A 22,565-nucleotide genomic window follows, 5' to 3' on the forward strand; every position below is an offset into this window, starting at 1 on the left:
TTTCTTCCAAACAACTTGTCATGTATGAAGTTCATAATAACAACAGGGAAAGAGGAGATAAATTTGGGAAGGAGAAAAGGAGTCTATAGGGAGAAAACAAGAGAGAACTACTCTAATAGTGAACAAAAATTAACAAAAGAAACCCCCCTCTCACGTGATGTATTTTTAAAAACAAAGTAGAAAATATATTAAATGGATTTTCTGCCACGAAGGAAAAGATTAAGACATATCCCTGGGGGAGATAGTACAAGAACAAATGTTTGCCAGAACAACGGACCTCATTGTCAAGATCTTTTCTCCCTAAATGAACAACCCACCCTTCCTTCAGAAGGCAGGTTCATACATATAAGAGAAAGAGAATAAGAAACTCTCTTCAATAGAAATAAATTTAAGGTCGAAACTTTGTCAATTTTACAGTTACTTAGAGTAGTAAAACTCCCACAGGAGAAGTCCCAGATGGAATAAAGGATTGAGTAATTTTCAGAGTTAAAGTTTCTGTCAGGCAGTTCCATAAAAATGTGTTTACCCTGACAAGAAAATCCTTCACTACATATTCAGTCCCCTTCCTCCTAATCCCGTAGAAAAGTCATTCTCTCACAGAATCTATGACAGGACAATAATTTTCACTGAGTTCTTCTGATGTGTTAAATGATCAACTGACATCACATCTCTGGATGGCAATTAAATAGGTTAGAATGAAAGGAAACTCTAGCAGTACTCCTTGCTCACATCACTAAAGCAATAAAAAGCATGTCAGTCAAACCACCTGGTCTCTGCACATATCACTTTTTCACATATACACCATTTGCTTTCAGTACCAAGAAGGAGAAAAAAGTATAATTTTTTTCCTATTTTAGTTCTTTTGTTACTTTTATCTTAAACTAACAAATGCCAAGTCTGCATATTCATCCAGATATATTTGCAGAAGTCAATGTAAATAAGAACTCTGTGGGGATCTCTGGGTAGAAATAATCCCATTGGACCTTTGAACTGAAATTTGGTTCTTCCATTTCTGTTCCTACTAAGCCTGGGATTCTTGTAGAAAACCCTACCCCTAGGGATAAGGATTGGTATATTGTGTACCAGGGCCAAACCAAGATCCTGTTGCTGGTAAGAATAGCCTGGGCACAGGCCAGAGAATCTGCAGGCAGGAGTAGGCAACTCTACAGTTTACAGCATGAAATTATTTTATTCCAAGGAAGCCCATTCTATTAAATACTTTCTTGTATATTTGTCACATTTTTATGCAAAACTGAAGTTAAAGAATTGTTTTGGATATATTCGTTACATTAGTAGTTATTTGATTTCTTGTATTTTCATTCTACGATGATTTGTCTAAAATATTAGGAGTTCTAAGTGAAACCTGGGTCTACGAAGATGCAATTGACTCTCAGGTACTTCTATATAAATCATTTTAATAAGCAGAGTGTTTATGTCTTTGTCTTAGGAAGGGCAAATTTTTTTTTAAGATTTGCACGCTTGTGAACACACCTAGAAATTTGTACCATAACAGGGATCATTATCAAACTCATGCTACAATACTTTGTGGACATGTTTTCTCTTTTTCTGTGGTTTAATGTGCGCTGTCTTTTCTGAATCTCCAGGTCTGACAAAACTTTGAAAATAAGCATGGTTTGGAACATCTTGAACCTTTGAAATTTTTGTCATCATGACCTTTCATGTGATCTAATACACCAACAGTGCTCACATTAAACCTTTTGAAAATGTGCATAGTGAATCGTTTCCCTCTAGAAGCTACCTGAATCCATGAAGCATACTTTACATAAATAGACATAACATGCCCTGCAACTCAAATACATGCTCTGAAATAAATGTTACATTTACAAAACAACCCAAATCCCCTCTACCTGGATACAACTGCGCTGCTGAGTTGTAGGCTAGAATTTTCATATCATGATTTGCTCTCTTCTGAAGAAAGTGCTTTGTGCTTTCTTTATCTGCTATCCAAATTTCAGTGTATTCCTTCATTTCAGTGCTCCAGTATATAAATTTCTTATCAACAGCCAAACTGCCAATTTTCTTACCTGCAGGAAAACATTGTATAGTTAATCTTCAGAATAAACCCTGAGGAGACAATTCTGCAAGAGCATGGGTGATTGTATTCACAGTGAGTCAATATGAGTGAGTATCTTGGTTATATCATATCTTCTAGCCACTTCAAGAGTTGGTAGAAAGTTGCCTGGTGGAGAAGGACCTGGGGGTGTTCGTTGACAGCCAGGTGAATATGAGCCAGCACTGTGGCAAGGTGGCCAAGGAGGCCAATGGCACCTTGGCTTGTATCAGAAACAGAGTGGCCAGCAGGACCAGGGAAGAGATTCTCCCACTGTAGTCTGCATTGGTGAGGCCATGCCTCGAATACTGTGTTCAGTGTTGGGCCCCTCACTACAAGAAAGACATTGAGGTGCTGGAGCATGCCAAGAGAAGGGCAACAAAGCTGGCGAGGGAGCTGGAGAACAATCCTAATGAGACGTGGCTGAGGGAACTGGGGTTGTTTAGCCTAGAGAACAGGAGGCTGAGGGGAGACCATATCGCTGTCTCCAACTACCTGAAAGGAGGTTGTATTGAGGTGGGTGTTGGTATCTTCTCCCAAATAATAGGTGAGGGAATGACCTTAAGCTGTGCCAGGGAAGGTTCAGATTTGATATTAGGAAAAACTTCTTCACCAAAAGGGTTATCAAGCACTGGAAGAGGCTGCCCAGGAAGATGGTTGAGTCACCATACTTGGAGAAGTTTTAAATATGGGTAGATGAAGTGCTAAGGGATATGATTTAGTAGTGGACAGGTACAGTTGGGCTTGATGATCTCGAAGGTCTTTTCCAAACTGGTGATTCCATGATTCAAAGACCTTGCGTGTAAAAGAGATTTCTGATGTCCTCCAATATGTCTTGTGAAGCTAAGACACTTTTTAATTTCAATTCACAAGTTTAGATTGAAAGGCTTTTTATCATCTGGAATTATGAGAACTGCAATTGAATTAATAAACATAAGAAATAAAACACAAAGGCAAGAGTTGTCTATAGAAACTGTCATCATTTTTTCCAAGATGGAAATCACAGTTCTCTGCCATCTCCCAGCAACAATTAAGACATTTCCTCTGGCAACAGAACAGCACTTCTCCAGGATGGAGCTGAAAAGTGAGCAACCAAGATTAAGCGTTATTGTTACAAGAAGTACAACATAGATAAGTCGTCATGCAAGACTCTACCTACATGAAGTACCCTCCCCACCTATTGAAGTCTACAATGTCACTTTTGTAGTAGTCTATCTTCTCATTGAGTTAAACAGCAACAGATGTATCTATTACAAAACCCTGGAAAAATGATGTGTTAATACTAAAAGCAAAATTTGAGCCATACTACAAGTGAAAAATGAGAAGTAGCATTTGAGTCTGTCGTGTGTCCATTTGATTTACATCTTACTAGAATACATACTTGCATCAGTAAATACCCTTACACTGCCCTTTCTCCTAGTTTGTATCAACAGGGTACACAAGTGGAAACACGAACATGAACATTTTATCCATCTTGCCTATAGATGAATCAATTTTATAAAGAAAGTCCTTCATGCATACTATTTTGCTGAAATGAACATCATTTGATCTAAGAGACAGAAAGGATCACAAACTACCTAGAAACATAACAGAGCACTCAGACCTTGAAAATTTGGTATTTTGGTAATTCTCCAGCAGTGGCAACCATCCACATCTGAGGCCCATATTTCATCTCTTCCTCTGATAAAGAGCAGCTGGGGATTCTTGGAGTTAGACACATCTATACTCATAGGTCTTCCTAGCTCTGCTTCTGACACGTTACAGGTGCAGTAGATCCTCATCTGTTCTTCTGCTGATACATATCCCAAAATGTGGTGCACGGTGTTATTCAGAATATCATAATAAAACATGCGGCTGCCATAATCAAGATCTTCCATCCAGTACAAGCGGCTATCAAATAAAATGCATTGCTTACAGCAGAAAAACTTCAACCTGAGTAATCTGCTCTAAATGCAGTCCTGCAAGTGATTACAGTCATAGACTTCCTAAACATTTAAAACATAAAAAGGCAACTATCGCAGCATACTTGCAGAATAATTCCATGTCTTGAAAGGATATTTTTGAATGGAAGGTCATAATAACTAAATATTTTAGGTAAAATGGTTACTGTAAAAAATTGTCTGGTGCTGACTTTTGTTTGCACCACTTAAATAGAAGAACATACCAGTATTTAAGTATCATTTGAGATCTTTATTCAAGCACAGATACCTTTTTGAAATTAGATATGTCTAAACTCAACTAGCTCCAAAATTTTCTGATATTTACACAGCACAAAAGACTCATACAGTATAAAAAGTCCCTCTTGGTCCTTAACTGTTGATGACTTCATGAAAATCATGTTAAAAAGAAGTTTTAAATAGTTGTTATTATTAACATATGCCTTACCTTAAGAAAGGATATGACAACAAAGATGATACAGTTGAATTACTTTTGCCTAACTGGTTGTTCAAGACTTTTAGAGATTTTTTCTTGAGTTCAAGGTCAATAATAAATATTTGAGTTTCATTCTGTAGTGTTTTCAGGGCAACAAAGAGATGTCTTGCAATCCAGTCCACTGTGATAGCTGTAGCATTGAGAAGATATGCATCTCTGAAAAACTTAAGAAAAAAATAAAAACTTTACTAAAACTGCTTGAAAGCAGAATTTTCCCACCTAATGCTACGGCATCACGAAATTAGACTTGTTTCTGAAATAACTTCCATTTGGCAAGTGGAACTCAAAATATAAAGAGATGCCATAGAATGAAATTTTTATAAAAATGACAAATTTTGTTTCACTAATACCAATTGTTGCTTCCATATTCTTTAAGTTAGAATGAAATCAAAATAAATTATTTACATGTGATAAAAAAAAAATTCTTGTATTTAGTGTGAATTTTAAATTAAATGCCTGTTGCAATACCTTAGCAAGAAAGCAGATGTCAGTAAATTCATATATGTTTAATGGGAAATCTTTACCAGTGGCATACTCTGGCCTGTTATAATAGCTATTGATGACCAAAAAAAAAAAAAGGAAGTCCAAATTTTATTAGATTGTGCATATTTTCCTTGTACTGCTTAAAAGGAAATTCGTACAGCTCATCTCTTTCATACTGCATCTCATATGAACTGACAATCATTAAGAAAATTATATCTCTCCATTTCTGTTTCCTCCACCGTATTTTGCCATCAGATGTGTTTTGTTCATCATGCTGCTTTCCTTCTGTTTCAAACATGCAGTTTTTACTTCTTCAAACATGCAATTATCTCCAAAATAGTGAAAATAGTGGCCATTCATATTCCTGGATTCTCTCAAGAAAAGGAATGAAAAATGGAATACCTGAAACATTGAAGTAGTCTGTATATTCAGAAGAAAAAGAGAGTCTTCTACAATGTAGTACATTTTGTCATCATTAGCAGTATAACAGATGTCCTTTACATTTGTGTGTGCTGAAAGTTCCCATATGGTACGATTATTGTCCATGTCAGTAAGAAACAACTTGTTGGCAGAAACAGTTACAAGAGTCGGGACAGGGAAAATATCTGGAAGGAAGAGGGCACAGCAGAATTAACAAAAAATGTTCTAGACAACAGCTGTCATTCCTAAGGAAAGCAAGTACAAGATAAAAGTAAATGGTGGCTCTGCACAAATTCTATTGGTTGCATGTCACAGCAAATAAATAAAATAATTATATGCCTTCTTTTCATCATATGCAAACTCCTAAGAATTTGTCAATGGCACTTTGGATGCTTGCCTAAGTAATTAAAGTGTAGTAAACTCGGATTTTCTAACTTAATTACCTTTAGCAGCCCAGCTAGAAATAGCCTATAATCTTTCATACATCTCTAGCTCTCCTGGTTACCTTTCACAGCCCAATTAGAAATAGTCTATGATCTCTAGCAGTACATTGATTACAGAACAAAGACTGCTGTTCCGTGCTTTCCAGAGGTTGCCTAGAAAAGTTAATATAGCATAGTTTTAAGTAAAGACTTGAAATTCCTGAAAAGTAATGTAATGATAAGAAATGTGTTAATCGTTTCATAAACTACTTCCTCTCTGCTGTCTACTGTAGAATTTGTGGAACAAATATCATAAAGTGTTGGAGGCTATTTATCAGATTACTGAGTTCTTTTATTGTTGATTCCATCAGCTATTACTCACAAACCATGAAATGACATCTGACTCTTCCATACCTGATGAATTCCTTTCTGCTATATCAGATAAAGGTCCTGGACCCACAGAGGTGAAGGCTTCCACCTGTGGGACAGGAGATTGTAACACACATTAAAGAGCAACATACATCATTGCATTCAAGAGCCTGTAAAGTCATATTTAGCCACAAAAGCAGAACCCAATCCTCTGTTTGCTGAGCTAGGAACATATGCACCTACTCTATTTGACCTAAGGCTGAGCTGGTAAGTTCAAAGGCTACATTCAAGGTTGGACCATGGCCATGAAGATAATTTTAACCAGTGACCCAAAGAGTGAGAATTCGTGCTGCACCTATTAGTTCAGGCTCAAAGGACACCAGATCATCTCGTCTCCTTCCCCAGGAGAAGGTTGGTTGACGTTGCAACAAGCATGGTGTTCTTTCCCATCCGTACCTGGCATATTACATGCTCTCATGTTTTTAACTTGTCTTTCAAGCACACATTCTGTGTGTTCCAAACCTTTTATTGCTATGAAAACCTCACTTCTTGACAAGTTTTGATAAAAAAGTGGAAGCCAGGTCAGTCCTCCATTTCTCCACCAGTGGAATTTCTCTTGATTGCTCACCCCATTTTAATAGCCTGTTACCTTCCACCAGCTCAGCTGAATCTGTGTTTATCTTGCAGCTTTTAGCAGTGGCTTTGGAAGACCTCTAGAAAAGCTTTCTTTGGGCCTCACCAAACCTGTACAGTACTGCAGTATTGTTTTGAACCTTATTTACTGAACAATACAGTACGTAGAAAGGTTAAGTCAGAAATCCGAAGGTGAGCCAATGAATCAGAAGTTCCACAAGCAGAAACCACAAGTTCTTGTTCCAAGCCTAATATCATGTCCTAAGCACACAGGTCAGGCTGCACTGATAACATCTACCAACAAGCACAAGATAATTTCAGTAATTCTTCATACCTGAAACCTTACTGTGAGGCCAGGAAGCATATCCCTGATAGAAAAGAACATCAGGGTGGGTTTGACGTTGCTCACATTCCACTCCGTGAAAGTGTCAGCAGTGCCTTTCTGACTCAATAGTTGATAGTAAACTCTGAATTGTGTTAATATTCCGTTATCCCTTTCAGGCTTGTTCCACCTGAACTCCACAAGGATTTTCTCATCATTTTTATGTAGGTTCTTTTGTAACACAAATATTCTAGGGTTTGTTGGGGCTGAAGGAACTGTATTAAAAAAACACAACATAAAAGACACAGAGCAAGTACTCCTATTAAAACACAAACTCTGTTTCATAACTAATACTTATAGCTTTGAGCCCGAGCTTTGCAATTTCAGTGCTGACAGAGATAGCAATCAACAAAAGTGTAAATAGGAGAAGAGTATCTAAAACTTTATGATAACTCCTTTCTGTTTTTCATTGGTGTGTAGGTATCTGATTTTAACTTGCTTGGCAAAAAACAGAGCTGTATGAGCAGGGACAAATGCACTCCTGTACTCAGACTGGGACATATGTATTTTAGCCAGGTCCTGTAGCTAATAGTGCAGCTGCAAGAATTTTCACAATACAGAGAGGACTCTATCTTCCCTCCAAGCCACTTCACAATTTACTGCAGCTCATAAGGTTTCTCAGTGCTCCAGTCACACAGTACTACATTTTAGCTGACTTAACTTTGACCTGCATGAGTGCAAAAATAAACATTGAAGTAGAAAATGAGTGTAGCACCTTTATTGAAAACTTAAGAAGTGGTTTAATATATTGCATGTAGCCTTTTGTGGCTATTGTATTAGATCTCAATTTTTCTTGCTTGCTCGTAGTCATAGGCATGTGGTGGGTATATTGTCGTGCACTTTCTGTTTCCAATTCTATTACTGCAGCCATACACATTTACGTGTGCAGTAGATAACTGCCAAAGATACTGAAGAACATGTCTTTGTAACTCTGCTGATTAGCACTGAAAGCTGCTCATTCCTCTCCAGGGTTTTACTTGCTGACACAGACCTCGTCCCAGTACCCAGTGCAGGAGAGGAAGAGGATTAAAAGTTGTGGTACCTCCTTCAGGGGCTCGAAGAAATACAGATGTTGTTGGTGCCTTGTCCCAGTATGTGTATGGAGTGACGGTAAAATCAAAGACTGCAAATGGTTCCAGCCAATCAACTCGGTAGGAAGGCACTGTCAAATTGTGGGGATGGAGACACCGTTCATTCTCCAAAGACTGTGATGAAATAGAATAAAATAAAACAAAACAAAACATCTTTTCTCTCACAGAAAGGCCTTCAATTTTCCAAAGTTCCCCCCACCAAGCTGGTCAACTAATTCAAGACAAAGCTTCTCTTCCTGTGAGTGATCATTGTTTCACCAGCTTCTGTGGCACTGTAGCGATGCATAGCAATCTGCTAGCAATCTGCCCTTTGAATTTAAAGTACAGCTTGCCAAGTGTGCTAAAATTAGTGCAGATGAAGCCTATACTTCACATTCAGACAAAGGTTGTCCCTCTGGCAACTCAGAGCACACTTCTGTTTCTGAGTTACTGTGAAAGGCTTTCTCATACTTTGAGCACTGGGAGCTCCTCACCCACACTTCACACCTCAGTTACTAGCCCAGGGCTACTGCTAAGCCTGCGCTCCTCCCATGCTGGCCTTTGCGGCTGAGAAACGGGACAACTTGCTTTATATTTCCAGTTCAGTTTAGCTGCTTTGCTAATTTGTAAGCACTGGAGAAGAAACAAACTATTTCTGTTTAAAAATAGCTACATCATCAAGTAGATGCAGTAATACATGTAGATAATAAGGAGTGTTTACAAAATATCCTTACTTGTAGAGTTTTTGATCCTACACAATAAAAGACAGTTCCCCATTCCACATTTGTGGAGGCACTCCAAGTGATGTGGAAACTTGAAGAATTTCCTTTAATCCTGAAAGAAGACTCTGGCACTGAATCTGGAATCACTTTTGGTGTAAAAGAAAAATTTCCTGTCCACAAAGAGCAGAAGATACAATAATAATGTAAGTAATATGAGCAATGGTTAGACTTTTCAAACCTGACGTAGAATATTAAAGAATGTGTAACAACAGCATGCATCCCTTTTAGCCATACCCATCAGCATTTATAATAGCACATTATCTGGGTATAGCCTGATACATTTATTAAGAATTTGCCGTTATTATCTCTTGTCAAGAGACTAAATAACTTCAAGAAGTAAGAATTACAGGCTGACAGTGAATACCTTTATTGAGGGGTTTAATTAAAGAAAATAGTGTACCTGGCAAAGGTTTAAGTGATGTGTGAACAAGGGTGAAGGCTGCAAATTCTGCTGGTTGTGAGAAGGGAATGCTAAGACTCTGATTGACTTCCTGAGTTGTAATGAACTGAAGACTATTAATCCAAAACAGGCGACCGCTGTAGTACTCCAGTGCACCCTTAGATATATCTGAAGTACTCCATGCTGCAAATTCTGTGATGATGGCATTACCACAACTGTGAAAACACATATGAAATTAGCAAACTGAAAAAACTCATGTAGAGAGAACAATGTTTGACACATCAATAAGTTTCTCCTCATTCAAATTCTTATTACTCATAACAGGAGGCAAAAGCAATTCAAAGTTCTTCTTTAAGTTCTGTACAGCCAAACATTTTCTCCAAATGATACATTGTAGTAGCACCTGTAAAACGAAGTTTTCATTTTCTTAAACTCATTAGAAAACAATTTTATGATTATTAAGCCATTCTATAATGGCTTAATATTCTGATATACAGATGTAGAAAACTGAGTATGTTGAAAGATCAGCCCATCTTCTCTCAGCAACTCCACTGAAACAGCAGAGTCTACTTCACAGCATGAGATTCATTCTACTTTGTTACAACACGTCTCCAGATAATTGTGACCCTGCTAGTTTATTTGATAACCTTCCATTATATATTAAACTCTATTAAACAATTTTCTCCACCGGCATAGCTGATGGTTTAATTTGTCTTGTTATTTTTTTATGTCAAAACTTACAAGTCTTTATTGGTCCAAATTTATCTTCTGGGTAAGAAATTAAATATGTTGTAAGAGGCATCATTCTGCTGTTTCAGAAATGTCTTTCAGCTTAGACATGTGCTATCCAAAACAAATTTGGAAAAGCTTTGACACGCCATCAGGTCCATTAGGATGGATTACTTCTAATCTTTCTATCTGGCATGCCAGGGGCAATGATTTATGACTGTCAATTGGTTGACAGTGGAGCTGTATGTTCTAGCTAAAACTAATCAACATATTTTGATTCTTTAAATGTTTACTGTTAATCATACCAAGTCTAAAATCAGTCAGAGAATTCAGCAGATTCCACACAAAGGCAACCTGCACTATCATGAACACATGTAAATACAGATATTGTTCAATTAGGTTTATGAGAAGAAGCAAAAAATGCAGTTTCATGAACTGCCCCTCATTATGCACTCGGCATTGACAGAACAAAATGCCATTTTAATATATAGTTAAGTTGACCATGGACATGTTCGGGGGTTTTTTAAACCTTGTCATTCAGGAACAATGAAGTCGTTTCATGCTCAGGACTATCAAGAGGAAAGCTTGCTGAGTGCTGATTGCTCAGGTGAGAAAGCGGTGTCACTCCAAATTCTAAATTCCATGCAAGATTAACAAGTTACAGCTCTAGGCACTTGAAAACTGTCAGCTGTTGTAAATGACAAGATAAAATAGACAATAAACTGCAATTATTTCCTAAAGCTAAGTCTACAAATTGATGAATATGACCTCAGTTCAAGTTGAACATCCATACTTTGTTTCTGTCACTGTAAAAGCATGTTAACAACTATTTCAACATGCATTTGCCATCAACTAGGTGTGACCATTAGGTCTTTTGCTTATTGTTAGATTAGTAACTAGTATGGCCTAGCTTTGGACAAAATTTGTTTTTAAAGAGTATCACTAAAATGTAAAAATACAGACTTTCTTACCTCTGCTACACATTTACTTACCCTTCCTTGCAAAGAGAAACTCTGTATAGGTTTAGACATAGACTGTCTTGCACAAGCCAGTAAAGAAAACCATAAGTGAAATCCAAAGTTAAACCAATCATCTAAGAAAAGAAAAAATCCACATGGCAATTTGAACATACCTTTACTTCTGGGGTAGAGCCCTTAGGTATAACTGTTGTATAGACAGCGTTACAAGTATTGGCAAAAATAACATTACTACTGTGAACATTTATTCTAACACGGAAAGAAGTAATGCTATGAAATAATCAGGCCCTTGGTGGACAACTATTTATAGTAGCTGATGATTTTTTAGATAACATTTTATGAGCATCTGTCACACTGTTCATCCCTGGAGTATCAGAGCACTTCAGATATGACGACAATAGTGTATCAAGTGATTAGTGGAACTACCTAACAAAATTTCCAGAACAACTCTGGTATTTTAATATTCCTTGTCAGAAACAGGTGGTGGATATCCGGTCTGAAAGTCAGAATCGCTTTTTGAAAGAAGCATTTCATATCTTTTGGGTTTATTTCTAGCTTTGATTTTATGCATAGAATATCTAATGGATTGCATTATTTATGGAAAATTTTTATTGCTGCATTTGATAAAACAGAAAATTCAAATATTTACATTTTGGTACATCAGTTATTAGCAAATAAATGTTGGGGAAGAAATGAAACAGTCTTTGTGTTCAGTACTTTACTATTCCATCTTCACCTGAACTAGGTGCAAGATTTTTTGTTTAAAAGGATCTAATATTAAAAATAGACCTTCCTTGCATTTGTAGTAAACAGATTCAATACCGTATGCAAAAATAATAGAAATCAGTCATCTGTTCTGATTTCTAATAATCTGTTCTGTGAGTAACAAAGAGTTTGCTTTCGCAAATTACTCTGTTAAATGTTATCAAGTTCAATCTATGTCATGTCATTAGCACAGCTTACAAGTTGTTAGGGGCCCCTCTGAACATGTTTTCCTTCAGCTCCCAAACTTCTCATCCAAATACTAGTTGTAGCTATTATTTCATGTGCTTAAATTTCCATTATAGATGTAAGTGGAGCAACCTTTTTTTTTTTTTAACTCTTCATTAAGAAACTGCAGAAGATGATGACAGGAAAGCAAATGCCTTATCACTTAGTTGTCTGTTGATCCTTATGTAACCGCATTCGTGACATATTCCTGTTGACATTGTATGTCAGAAAATCAAGGTTTGAATGATTGCTCCTGTAGATTTTCCTGTTAAAAATATCTTACAGCATGTATGTGCCTGAGTGTATGTTTAATCAAGCATGTTATATTTTATCCCATTGACCTACTCTCCTTGCCATGCTGAACACCAAATTACATACTCTTGAATCTACCTTGCTTTTTTGAACATCCTGTCTTCTTTCCTTGACCCAGTTTTTTTCCTGCAACTATTACATTTTCCCATAGACATGCCCATCTTTTTTCTCCTGATCCCTGTATCCCCACTAATCAAAGGCAAAGAAACTTTTGTACTATTCATATTCAGGAAATAGGCAGTAATTTAACATCTAGCTTTTGCTATGCTTCAATAATAGACAAACTTACATCTCAAGAGAGGTATTGGTCTCTGGACACAAAATGGAGTTGTGATCATGTAATATAACTGCACATCATAAGATTTATCTCTCTGAAATACCCCTCAACTAGAAATATTAAGAGGCCACACCCAGAGGGTCCCGATTCCTCCTGTGTGCGACGTACTTTTCTGCTCCCCTATAAATTACTTTTATCCCAGACATATTGTACAGTGTAAATAACTTACTAAGTAATTCGGAAATTCTATGCCAGATCCTAAGCTGGAGTAAATCAGAGTAGCTCTGCCAAAATCAAACAAGCTATGCCAACACACACCAGCTAAGCTAAACGACTGATTGGAAAATAAAATATTTGTCACAAAAGGATCTGTTTCCTGCCAAAGAAATTAGACTTACATAGCTCTGTCTTCATGTTTGTTTAGGAAACTTGTTGTCTCCGTAGTAGTCTCTTCTATTCCTGTCACTTAGATTTCAAGCTAAAAGGAGATAAAGCTATACACTGCTGAAGATCCTGTACTGACTAGCTGAACAGTGGTTCTTTATCAGAAAAACAGCTAGCAAATACCAGTAAGAACCAGCTATGTAGAGAACATGCTCTTACTGTTGGATAACAATTAACTAGTAGATGTGTTTTAATATTAAGGTAAGAGGTATTCCTTTTCAGGATAAAGGACTCCATTGTGCAAGCAAGATATACATTGGTTGTGCAAACATATATTTGCATATTTTCATGGCACACTAATGACCATCAGTACACAGCTCCATAATTCCACCATTAAAGAATCTTATACTGCCATTTATTTCTGATGGATTTATTTGGGGTTTTATTTTAATACAAAGAAAAACATCTGTCAGCTATAACTGGTCACTTCTCAATCTAGACATTTTTACTTGGCTTTTTTCCTGTACACATCACAGCAGGAGGCTGAGTTCAGGGAGTACAACATAGAGCAGGGGCAACATAGAAGCAGGAGAGGAGATGTTTGTTTGTAGGAGGTGTGAATAAGTGGATGGTTGAAGGCTGGTATCACTGACAGAGAAAGAGGTGCAGGAAAAAAATGACAGGAGCAGACAAGCAGTCGCATTGCTGCCAAGGTTCTTGAAAACAAGAACAAGAGAAATAAGGCCAGCATGAGGCACTTCAGAGAAACAGGTAGTGAAACAAAAGGGAAGGGCAAGGAAGGTGACTTTTACTACTTAGAATAAACTGTAAATTGTCAGTCTTTTGCAACAGATCACCTAGAAGATATGCAACAGCTCTTAAGTGTGATGTTGAGCTTGGACACCACGTAACTTCCCATGAAAACAGTCCACACCAGCTGGAGAGGTGTGGAAAATGCAGTGACCCTTTGCAGCACAGATGTCTTTTGCTACATGCAACAAAAAATTTTCAGTTCTTCTGCATTTAGGTCTACAATTATAGCAGGTACCACACCAAAAACAGGTTTCCATTTCCTCCACCAACACTCATGAGTATAACAGGGAACTGTGATTTTGGCTAGCCTCTCCGAATGTTAACTGCCTTTTGGAGAGGAGAACATTACAACTACAAGAACATATTTAAGGTCATATTTTGTTGCAAGAGTCTGACTTTAGAATTACAGGACCAAATTTCTGTACAGCTATTATACGATTTAATTCTTACCTTGTTCTTGAAATGATATAACAATATTGCAAGAAAACCATGTTATTTTTCTGATCATAACATAGTGATATCAACAGCCATAAATAATGACTATATTCAAGAAATGTAACCACTAAAACATACTTCAATTAAAAAAAAAACCCTCAATCACCTGTTTACCAGAAAACTCTAGGTGCTCTTGTAACATAAGATACTCTCCTCCATTCAGTCTTGCACTTTCCACTGAATGTATCGTGGCCCAGTACAAATAGCCATTTATTGAGTCCACTACTAGATCCTTCACTGGGAGCACAACATGAACCACAACATCCATATGGCCTCCCAGCAGTGATTTTCTGTAGATCTAGGACAAAAAAATGGTTTTAGCATCACTTCTAAATTATCAGCCATGATCAATTGAATACATGCAAGTGACTTTTCTACAACAGTTTAACAGAAGCTTATGCAAGCCTTAGGCTTTCAAAATCTAAACCTTTGCAAAGCTCCTCATAAGACTTGTTCTCCAGCCCCTTCACCAGCTTCATTGCTCTTCTCTGGACATGCTTCAGCACCCCAATGTCTTTCTTGTAGTGAGAGGCCCAACACTGAGCACAGTATTCGAGGTGCAGTCTCAACAGTGCAGAGTACAGGGGCACAATCACTTCGCTGGTCCTGCTGGCCACCCTGTTCCTGATAGAGGCCAAGGTGTTATTGGCCTTCTTGGCCAGCTGAGCACACTGCTGGCTCATGCTCAGCCAGTTGTCAACCAACACCTTCAGGTCCTTCTCCACCAGGCAGCTTTCCAGACAGTCTTCCCAAAGCCTGTAGTGCTGCATGGGGTTATTTTGTCTCAAATCCAGGACCCAGCACTTGGCTTTGATGAATCTCATCCCCTTGGCCTCAGCCCATCAATCCAGACTGTTCAGATCTTTTTGCAGAACCTCCCTACCCTTAGGAAGATTGACACTTTCTCTCAGCTTAATGTCATCCACAACCTTACTAAGGGTGCACTCAATCCCTTCATCCAGGTCATTGATAAAGATATTGAACAGAACTGGACCCAGCACTGAGCCCTGGGGGACACCACTTGTGACTGGTCTCCAACTGGATGTAACTCCATTTACCACCACTCATTGTGCCCAGCCATCTAGATGATTTTTAACCCAGCAGCGGGTGCACCTGTCCTGGCCGGTGGCAGCCAGTTTCTCAAGCAGAATGCTGTGAGGAACAATGTCAAAGGCTTTACTGAACTCCAAGTAAACTACATCCACAGCCTTTCCCTCATACATTAAGCAGGTCACTTTGTCATAGAAGGAGATCAGGTTAGTTTGGCAGGACCTGCCTTTCATGAACCCATGCTGACTGGGCCTGATCACCTGGTTGTCTTTGTTCCACGATCTTCCCTGGCACTCAGGTCAGACTGACAGGCCTGTAGTTCCCTGGATCCTCCCTCTGACCCTTCTTGTAAACAGGTGTAACATTTCCAGCCTCCAGTTAAGTGGAATTTCCCCAGTCAGACAGGACTGCTTGTGGATGGTGGAAACAGGTTTGGTTAGCACCTCCACCAGCTCCCATGATACCCTTGGCTCCATATCCATCTGACTCCATAGACTTGTGAACGTCTAATTGGCTAAGCAGGTTTCCAACCATTTCCTCTTGGATCATGGGAGCTTTGTTCTACTCTCTCTCTCTATCTTCTGGCTGAGGAGGTTAAGTACCCAGAGAACATCTGACCCTACTATTAAAGACCGAGGCAAAGAAGACATTGAGTACCTCAGCCCTACCTTCACCCTTTGTCACTATTGTTCCCCCTGCATCCGGTGAAGGATGGAAATTCTCCTTGGCCCTCTTTTTGTTGTTGATAGATTTGTGGAAATATTTTTCATTGTCTTTCACAGAATTGGCCACTCTAAGCTCTAGCTGGGCTTTAGCCCTTCTGATTTTCTCTTTCTTCTCCCTTTCTGATTTTTTTTTTTGGCAGCTTTCTGTCTGACAGAGTTTCTCACCCACTTCCTATTCACTATTCTCAAGTGTAAATGAGGGTGCAAGGCAGTGTGAAATCTGGCCTTCTAGCTCCAGTTTTTAAAACAGCTTCTGACTTTGCACTTACAAGAAATGAAAGGCATAATTTGATGGCACTGCATAAATTAGCACTGCAATTTTGAAGTCAGATACTTTTTAAATAATTCACGTCAATGTTTCTGATATGAGAGTGTACGAAGTGCAACTGTAATTATTTTTTTATCTGCAGTGTTCTGCAAAATATCACAGTACAGAGGCCAGTCTTGAAAATCTCTGTGTAAACAAATCGTATCAAATTTGCTGCCTATATAAGGATTAGAATAATGCCCATCTACTTCTTAGTTGAGATCAACTTGGCAGCCTCTATTTTCACTATCCTCACTTACTTTTACAACATTGAATCCAACAAAACTGTTGGTAGCATGTTTGATTTGCCTGTTTTGCACTCAGAGTTCAGTATCCTCCATCAGTGAATATTAGTGAACATTTTACCCCAAATATTTGTACAACTCTGGAAAATCATACAAGAGAAGAAAGGCCTCCTCGTTCTACACAATAATAGCAAAGGTCCAAATGAATCTGAAGTTGCAAGAAGTAAGGATTATCTTCTTACATATTGTTTTACAACCTTTCTTATTGATTTCAGGGGGGGTTATTCCTTTGAAGAAGTACAACTATACCTACCGTATTTGCTTTGCCAGCCCAGTAAAAGAATTGACCCAACCAATCGAAGGCCAACACCCTTGCATTTCTGATGCCAGATATATAAGTATTCTCAGTGGTACCCTCTCTTTTGTTCAATGACCAGGTCTGAACTTCCCCCATGGAATTAATCCAATAAAGAGTGTCATTATACCAGTCAAGGTCTTGAAGAAAAAAGGGAAAACATTAAGCATTTCATAAACATGCAAAATACTTCAGATTTTTAAAAATCAGTTAAAACAAACAGTCAGGCTCAGTTAATGTAGATACTTCCTTATAGGTATATGACGTATATATATGTATAGTATATAGATAGCCCTGATGATTGTAAATGTATGGCATATATTGGGATGCTGGAAACAGAACTAAATGTTTCATTCAGAGAGTTGATTCTACCTCTGCTGTAGCTCTGCTGATGTCAGTAGGGATTCACTAAGGATTAATTTGATCTGTAAAGTAGAAGAAAGAGGATGGATACAAAGGCTTGGCTCAGTTAAGTTCCTTCACTGTACAACACTGCATTCAAATACAGACTGCTGCAATGAAAGCTTTTGTCTTTCAGTTCTGTTGATGAAATTTATGGACAGCCAGTAAATGCCAAGAATTCTATAACTGTAGCATGCAGTTTGTGTAGTGTTTACCTGAAACATCTCTCATGTGAGGACAGAGGAGTTCTCCTGGCCCATAGCTATCCAACTGCTGCTTCCAGAGCCCTTCAGTCCCCACTGCCAAAATATATGGTTCTTCTTCAGCTGATGAAGAAAGAAGACTGCATTTGTCCACACCATCAAGGACTCACTTGAGAATCTTACTACTTTAACAAAGCAAATTTACTTAACCTATATTATTTAATGTTCCTTGGACAATCCTTTTTTGTGCCACTCCTTTGGCAGTCTTCACCCAGAGCCTGGGCCTCACTAGGTGGAAAGCTGTATGCATAACCTGTTCTTCATTTCTCCTGGATGACAAAGCAATTCTCACCTTCTTCTAAAGTTGTGCCTCTGAATGTCTCGGACCATGGCCCTTCAGCGGCAGGAGAGACAGCTCTGACTGACACTTCATATGCTGTGGAGGTGGTCAGTTCCTTCATAGTAAACCTAGTGTCACTAATGTCTGAGACAACCCGTTCCTCCTCAGATGAATGTAGAGATGACACTTTCACATCATAGGTCCAGTTCTGCCAAGCAGATAGACCTGTGAGATGCAAACAATCGTGTTGTTACAGATTAGATGACATAGCTATATCAGAAGATGCACATTCTTTGAGAAAACTGTATGTTGAAGACTCATCTAAAAAATGCCAATATCAGGAGAATTAGGAAAGGGATAAATTAAAAATTTACTCTCTCCAGCTCTGGGACCAGACAAGAGTAGTGTCTCAATCCCTCATGAAGAATGATGTTGGAAGAACCAACGTTTTCCCTAACCATGTAATTTTCTGGTGTTCAAAGACACATGCACAATGTATAGCCTGTAACACAGTCACTGATCAATAGCCAGTATGCCTCTGACATGCATTTTCTGTGTGATATCAGCAACCAAAATTATTCCTGTTCCACACCATACTTAAGATGGACCCTCTCTTAAAATTCCTTGCAGATGGCAAATTATTTACCACTATAAACTTGTATTAATTTAGCCAGACAATTTAGCTATTTTACTTGCAAATCTTGGGTTAATTTTTTCAAACCAAGGTAGTTCCACATATTCCAGCAGGATCAGATATTCAAGTCACCAAAGCCCAGCATCAGGAAAATGGAAACCAAGAAGTTGTTGCTCTGGTAAGATAAGGAATTTCAGGATGAAACGACCTAACTTACTGGTTCCAATAGTGTGTTCTGGTGGTCTCCAGCTGATCACTGCTTGGTCCAATCCAAATAGTGCCATAACAAGCCGAGGGAGAGTTGGTAAAGGAAAAGGCTGAGTTGATACCCCATAGAAAAGCAAGTTGCTAAAGCCAAAGTACTCTGGATACGCCAAATTGCAATCAACAATGTACTCGTTGAAGCTAGAACTCCCCACAGGAGAGACTTCTTCACGGAAAACCGCCGAGCCGTCTGTGACAGTAAACAGGTTATCCTCATAAACAAAGCTCTTGATGTCATTAAATGGCACATGTGATCGCAGCGTGTGAAATTCTGAACCATCAAGAAAAGCTGACACAAAGACCTGTTCTGTTTTGTTGAAGAAAATAAGTCTCTTAGATTGGAAGTCGATCATGAAGTCTCTTAGGTTGCTGGCTTTCACTACTGGTGAAGCTGTAGAGGTGATGCCAGTAAAGAGTGGAAGGTTTGCTCTGTATATGCCATCTTCCAGGAGACAGAAAATATAGCTGGCCATGGAATAAAATAGACCCAAATAACTACAGCGCAAGAATTCTGTAGATGAGTCACAAACATTTTAACAACTCAGAGATGTGCCTGTCTTTATGCAAATAATATAAAAATGCTCTTGGTGCTATTAATATAAAGCCTAGGAGAATTAAATACATGACTTTTGACCTTCTAGGAATTTGGCTGGCAGATTATTGGAGAATATTCTTCCATAACACCTGAAGTGTTGAGCATAGACACTTAAAATGCACAGAATTTCATATTCATAAAGGCACTAAATACCTGTAAACAAAATTTCTACATTGGAAATACTTTATCTCCTCTGCTAACACTGTAAGGAAGAAAATGCAGAAAACAACACTACATGATGTCACTTTTGTTCCAGTTGTTTTGTAGTTTGCTATTTGTTGCCAATTGCACTTTTGTTTCAAAAGGGCAAGAGTGTGGAACAGGAACCTAGATGATTAATGAAGTGAAGAAAATTAGAGAGGAGCTTTATAGCACCTTTGACACCAAGTGCTCAAAGAAGGACACTTACCCATTATAGGGATCAGCTATAACCTTCCTAGGGGAAGTCACATAAAGAGGAGTGATGTCTTCAGCTGCCGTGCAGTTCTCTAAATGGCAGACGTGTATCTGGGGAATGAGAAGAAAAACTGTTGATGCATTCATAGGGCATTTGCTAATGAGCAGACAGGCTGACCTGAGATTCCTTCAGGGAAATTACAAACACCTCTCTGGCAGTCCTAGGTCCTTCTGGGCTCCTGAGTTGTCAGTCATCTAACTATAACACTTATACACAAATATAAATGCATCCATGACAGCTTACCCTGAAAAAGCTGTCTGTCATTCACCCTCTTCTTAACTTCCTCCCCCTTAGCTTGAGGCAAAAACCCAATTTAGAGAGTATATGCAAACTGTACTTTGAAAACGATCTACCAGAGAAAGGAAAAAAGGGAAGGAAGCACTTTTCTGATCCTGGGAGCAACACATTGAGAGTTCTCTAAGCTGCAGTGGATTCAGAAATCCCTGCCCTCAGTATGTTTGTCAACAGCTCATTCGTATCTTTTTCTCACCGCTGTTTATCCTGTTCCCTCTTCTCTGAGCAGTAAGTGAAAAATCAGACATGGCAAAAGGACTGGGAAAAAAAATCCCCTACTAACCATTTAGGGCAGCTTGCTAGTCCTTTGTGCATTAAAGGACTGCAAAAGAATATCCAAATTCTGACCATTATAAATTTATGTTTTATGAGTAGGAAATCAAGTGCAGGGCTGCCGTTTTTACTTCAAGTTGAAAAAAACCAGTTGTGATCTGAGCTATCATCACTGGTATGACACACTTTCTTGAACATATTTTACCAGTTATGATGGGCATTATAATCACTAACTAGTTATCTGACCACCTTCCTTAGGCAGAATTGGAACTGAACAGTCTAGATGGAGAACCAACAGAAACAAAGTCACTTACATTGAGTATTAGGTGCCTGAGGAGAAAAATAAGACAAAGAGCCAGAGTCACATATAATCTTTTTGCTTTAAATATGACCTGATATTCAAGCTTTTCTTCTTATTTAAATCTCTGAAATATGTGAATATTACTAAAGTAAAAAATCTATTTCTATACATATATTTTGTGCATGCATATCTATATATAAAACACATTTTCTCATTTAAAATAAATCACAGTAATGATTCAAATTAAATAAGAAATTAATTAAGCCCTGGAGCACTACCTTTTCATTCATGACAAAGTATATCCTCTGGTAAAGCCAGTCCACTGAGATGGATGTAACATTCCCCAAGCCAGCATAAAAGAGCATTAGGTCAGATACATCAGACATATTTGCAGCTCCCTTCAGCCAGATGGAATTCCCCTCAGAAAAATAAATGACTTGCTGATAAACATTCACAGAAATTCCTAAAAATAGAAAGACACATGCACACAGATAATGTAAGAAATAAATATCAGGTTTTCAGTTACTTTTTTAACTTGACTTAAAAAGAAATATTTTTTTCAATCTGCAACCCAACGTTTTTGGAAAAAGTTAACTGGTTTTCTCCTCCACTTCTAGTCTTCTTTCAGACAAAACTGAAAATATTATAAACAATTGCTCTTCAGAAAGGTAATCAGACAGAAAGAGGATATATAACATGCAAACCCACTGAAACTGATTGTCCCTCTTTAGGGCAAACAGATGCAATTTGCACCTCCTCACAAAGCACCATTGACTCTAGAATTCAAGCTTAGACACTACCTGTGCCACCCCTGTACTATCAAACGGTATTTAGTCAGGGCAACATTCATTCTCTGGTATCTTTGTGGCTCTGCGAACTTTAGTAGATAAATTCAGATTTTCATCCTGTCTCCAAGGACAAAATACAGCACCAGTGTAGTTAAGAAGAGTAGAGAGTAATCTGAGATAACGTGGTTGTCTAGTGGCTTAGGCCACTAAATCCCTCATTATAGAGCTCTGTGCCCCAGACACCTAACACGCTAGCATACTCTTCAGCCAAGAATCGTTTGACCCTTTTTCTATTCAATTCTTAAGTTTGAACAACGTCACTTTCCCATATTCATGTTGAGAAATTACATTCATTAACCATAGGGAAACATCTGCTCTAGCTTCATCTTACCTCAATTTAGACACCTATTACGTAGAAGCCAAGGTCTCAAGTAGTTGCCTATATTCAGTGAAGGAAAGGTTGCACTGGGGAGAACAATTCATCTCTTCCCAATCCATGTCATTTCATATAGATCAAATCATGTTCTGAAAGTTCCTGTTGCCCCCCATTGACTGTAAAGGGAGGCTAGTTATTGTCTCAGGCTGGGTGAGATGGAGTCTGTCTTTAGTGAATACAGGGGTCTAAGTCATATTTGAGAGGAAAAGGAGAGAGCTTGATCTTATTTTACCTCTGATGTTGTGCTGTATAATATCATTTTGCAGGCACTGGGCTGCTTCAAGGAAATGTTCAGTGCTTCTCTTCTTTATAGACTGGTTTCTGGATAGGAAGAGCCACGTTGTTTTTTTCTTAACTAACAAAAGGAAAAATTCAGTATTAAGACAAACGAATGCAGCACAGAGAAGAATCTTACCAACTCAGATACATCAGAAGTAGTCATGCATACACCCAT

The 22,565-nt window shown here is 38.3% G+C and overlaps 1 protein-coding gene across 3 annotated transcripts in view; it reads right to left on the minus strand.

The window, feature by feature from the left end:
• The window catches only part of ROS1 (ROS proto-oncogene 1, receptor tyrosine kinase), a 90,044-nt gene that overhangs the window by 53,766 nt on the left and 13,713 nt on the right, over nt 1–22,565 (minus strand). For all 3 annotated transcript variants that reach the window (XR_008449347.1, XM_054063737.1, XM_054063736.1), the window contains exons 10-27: nt 22,344–22,466; nt 21,166–21,350; nt 19,972–20,069; nt 18,921–19,432; nt 18,082–18,294; nt 17,742–17,852; nt 17,083–17,264; nt 14,549–14,740; nt 11,187–11,287; nt 9,466–9,680; nt 9,018–9,175; nt 8,256–8,418; nt 7,166–7,428; nt 6,244–6,307; nt 5,390–5,592; nt 4,457–4,668; nt 3,675–3,961; nt 1,869–2,045 (exon numbers count right to left, since the gene is read on the minus strand). Coding sequence is in view for 2 of the 3 variants with exons in the window: in XM_054063737.1 (XP_053919712.1) it covers nt 1,869–2,045; nt 3,675–3,961; nt 4,457–4,668; nt 5,390–5,592; nt 6,244–6,307; nt 7,166–7,428; nt 8,256–8,418; nt 9,018–9,175; nt 9,466–9,680; nt 11,187–11,287; nt 14,549–14,740; nt 17,083–17,264; nt 17,742–17,852; nt 18,082–18,294; nt 18,921–19,432; nt 19,972–20,069; nt 21,166–21,350; nt 22,344–22,466 (3,459 nt within the window). In the remaining variant the exon portion in view is untranslated. The remainder of the gene's footprint in view (nt 1–1,868; nt 2,046–3,674; nt 3,962–4,456; nt 4,669–5,389; nt 5,593–6,243; nt 6,308–7,165; nt 7,429–8,255; nt 8,419–9,017; nt 9,176–9,465; nt 9,681–11,186; nt 11,288–14,548; nt 14,741–17,082; nt 17,265–17,741; nt 17,853–18,081; nt 18,295–18,920; nt 19,433–19,971; nt 20,070–21,165; nt 21,351–22,343; nt 22,467–22,565) is intronic.

Source organism: Cuculus canorus, chromosome 3, assembly GCF_017976375.1.
Source record: "Cuculus canorus isolate bCucCan1 chromosome 3, bCucCan1.pri, whole genome shotgun sequence".
Lineage (NCBI taxonomy): Eukaryota > Metazoa > Chordata > Aves > Cuculiformes > Cuculidae > Cuculus > Cuculus canorus.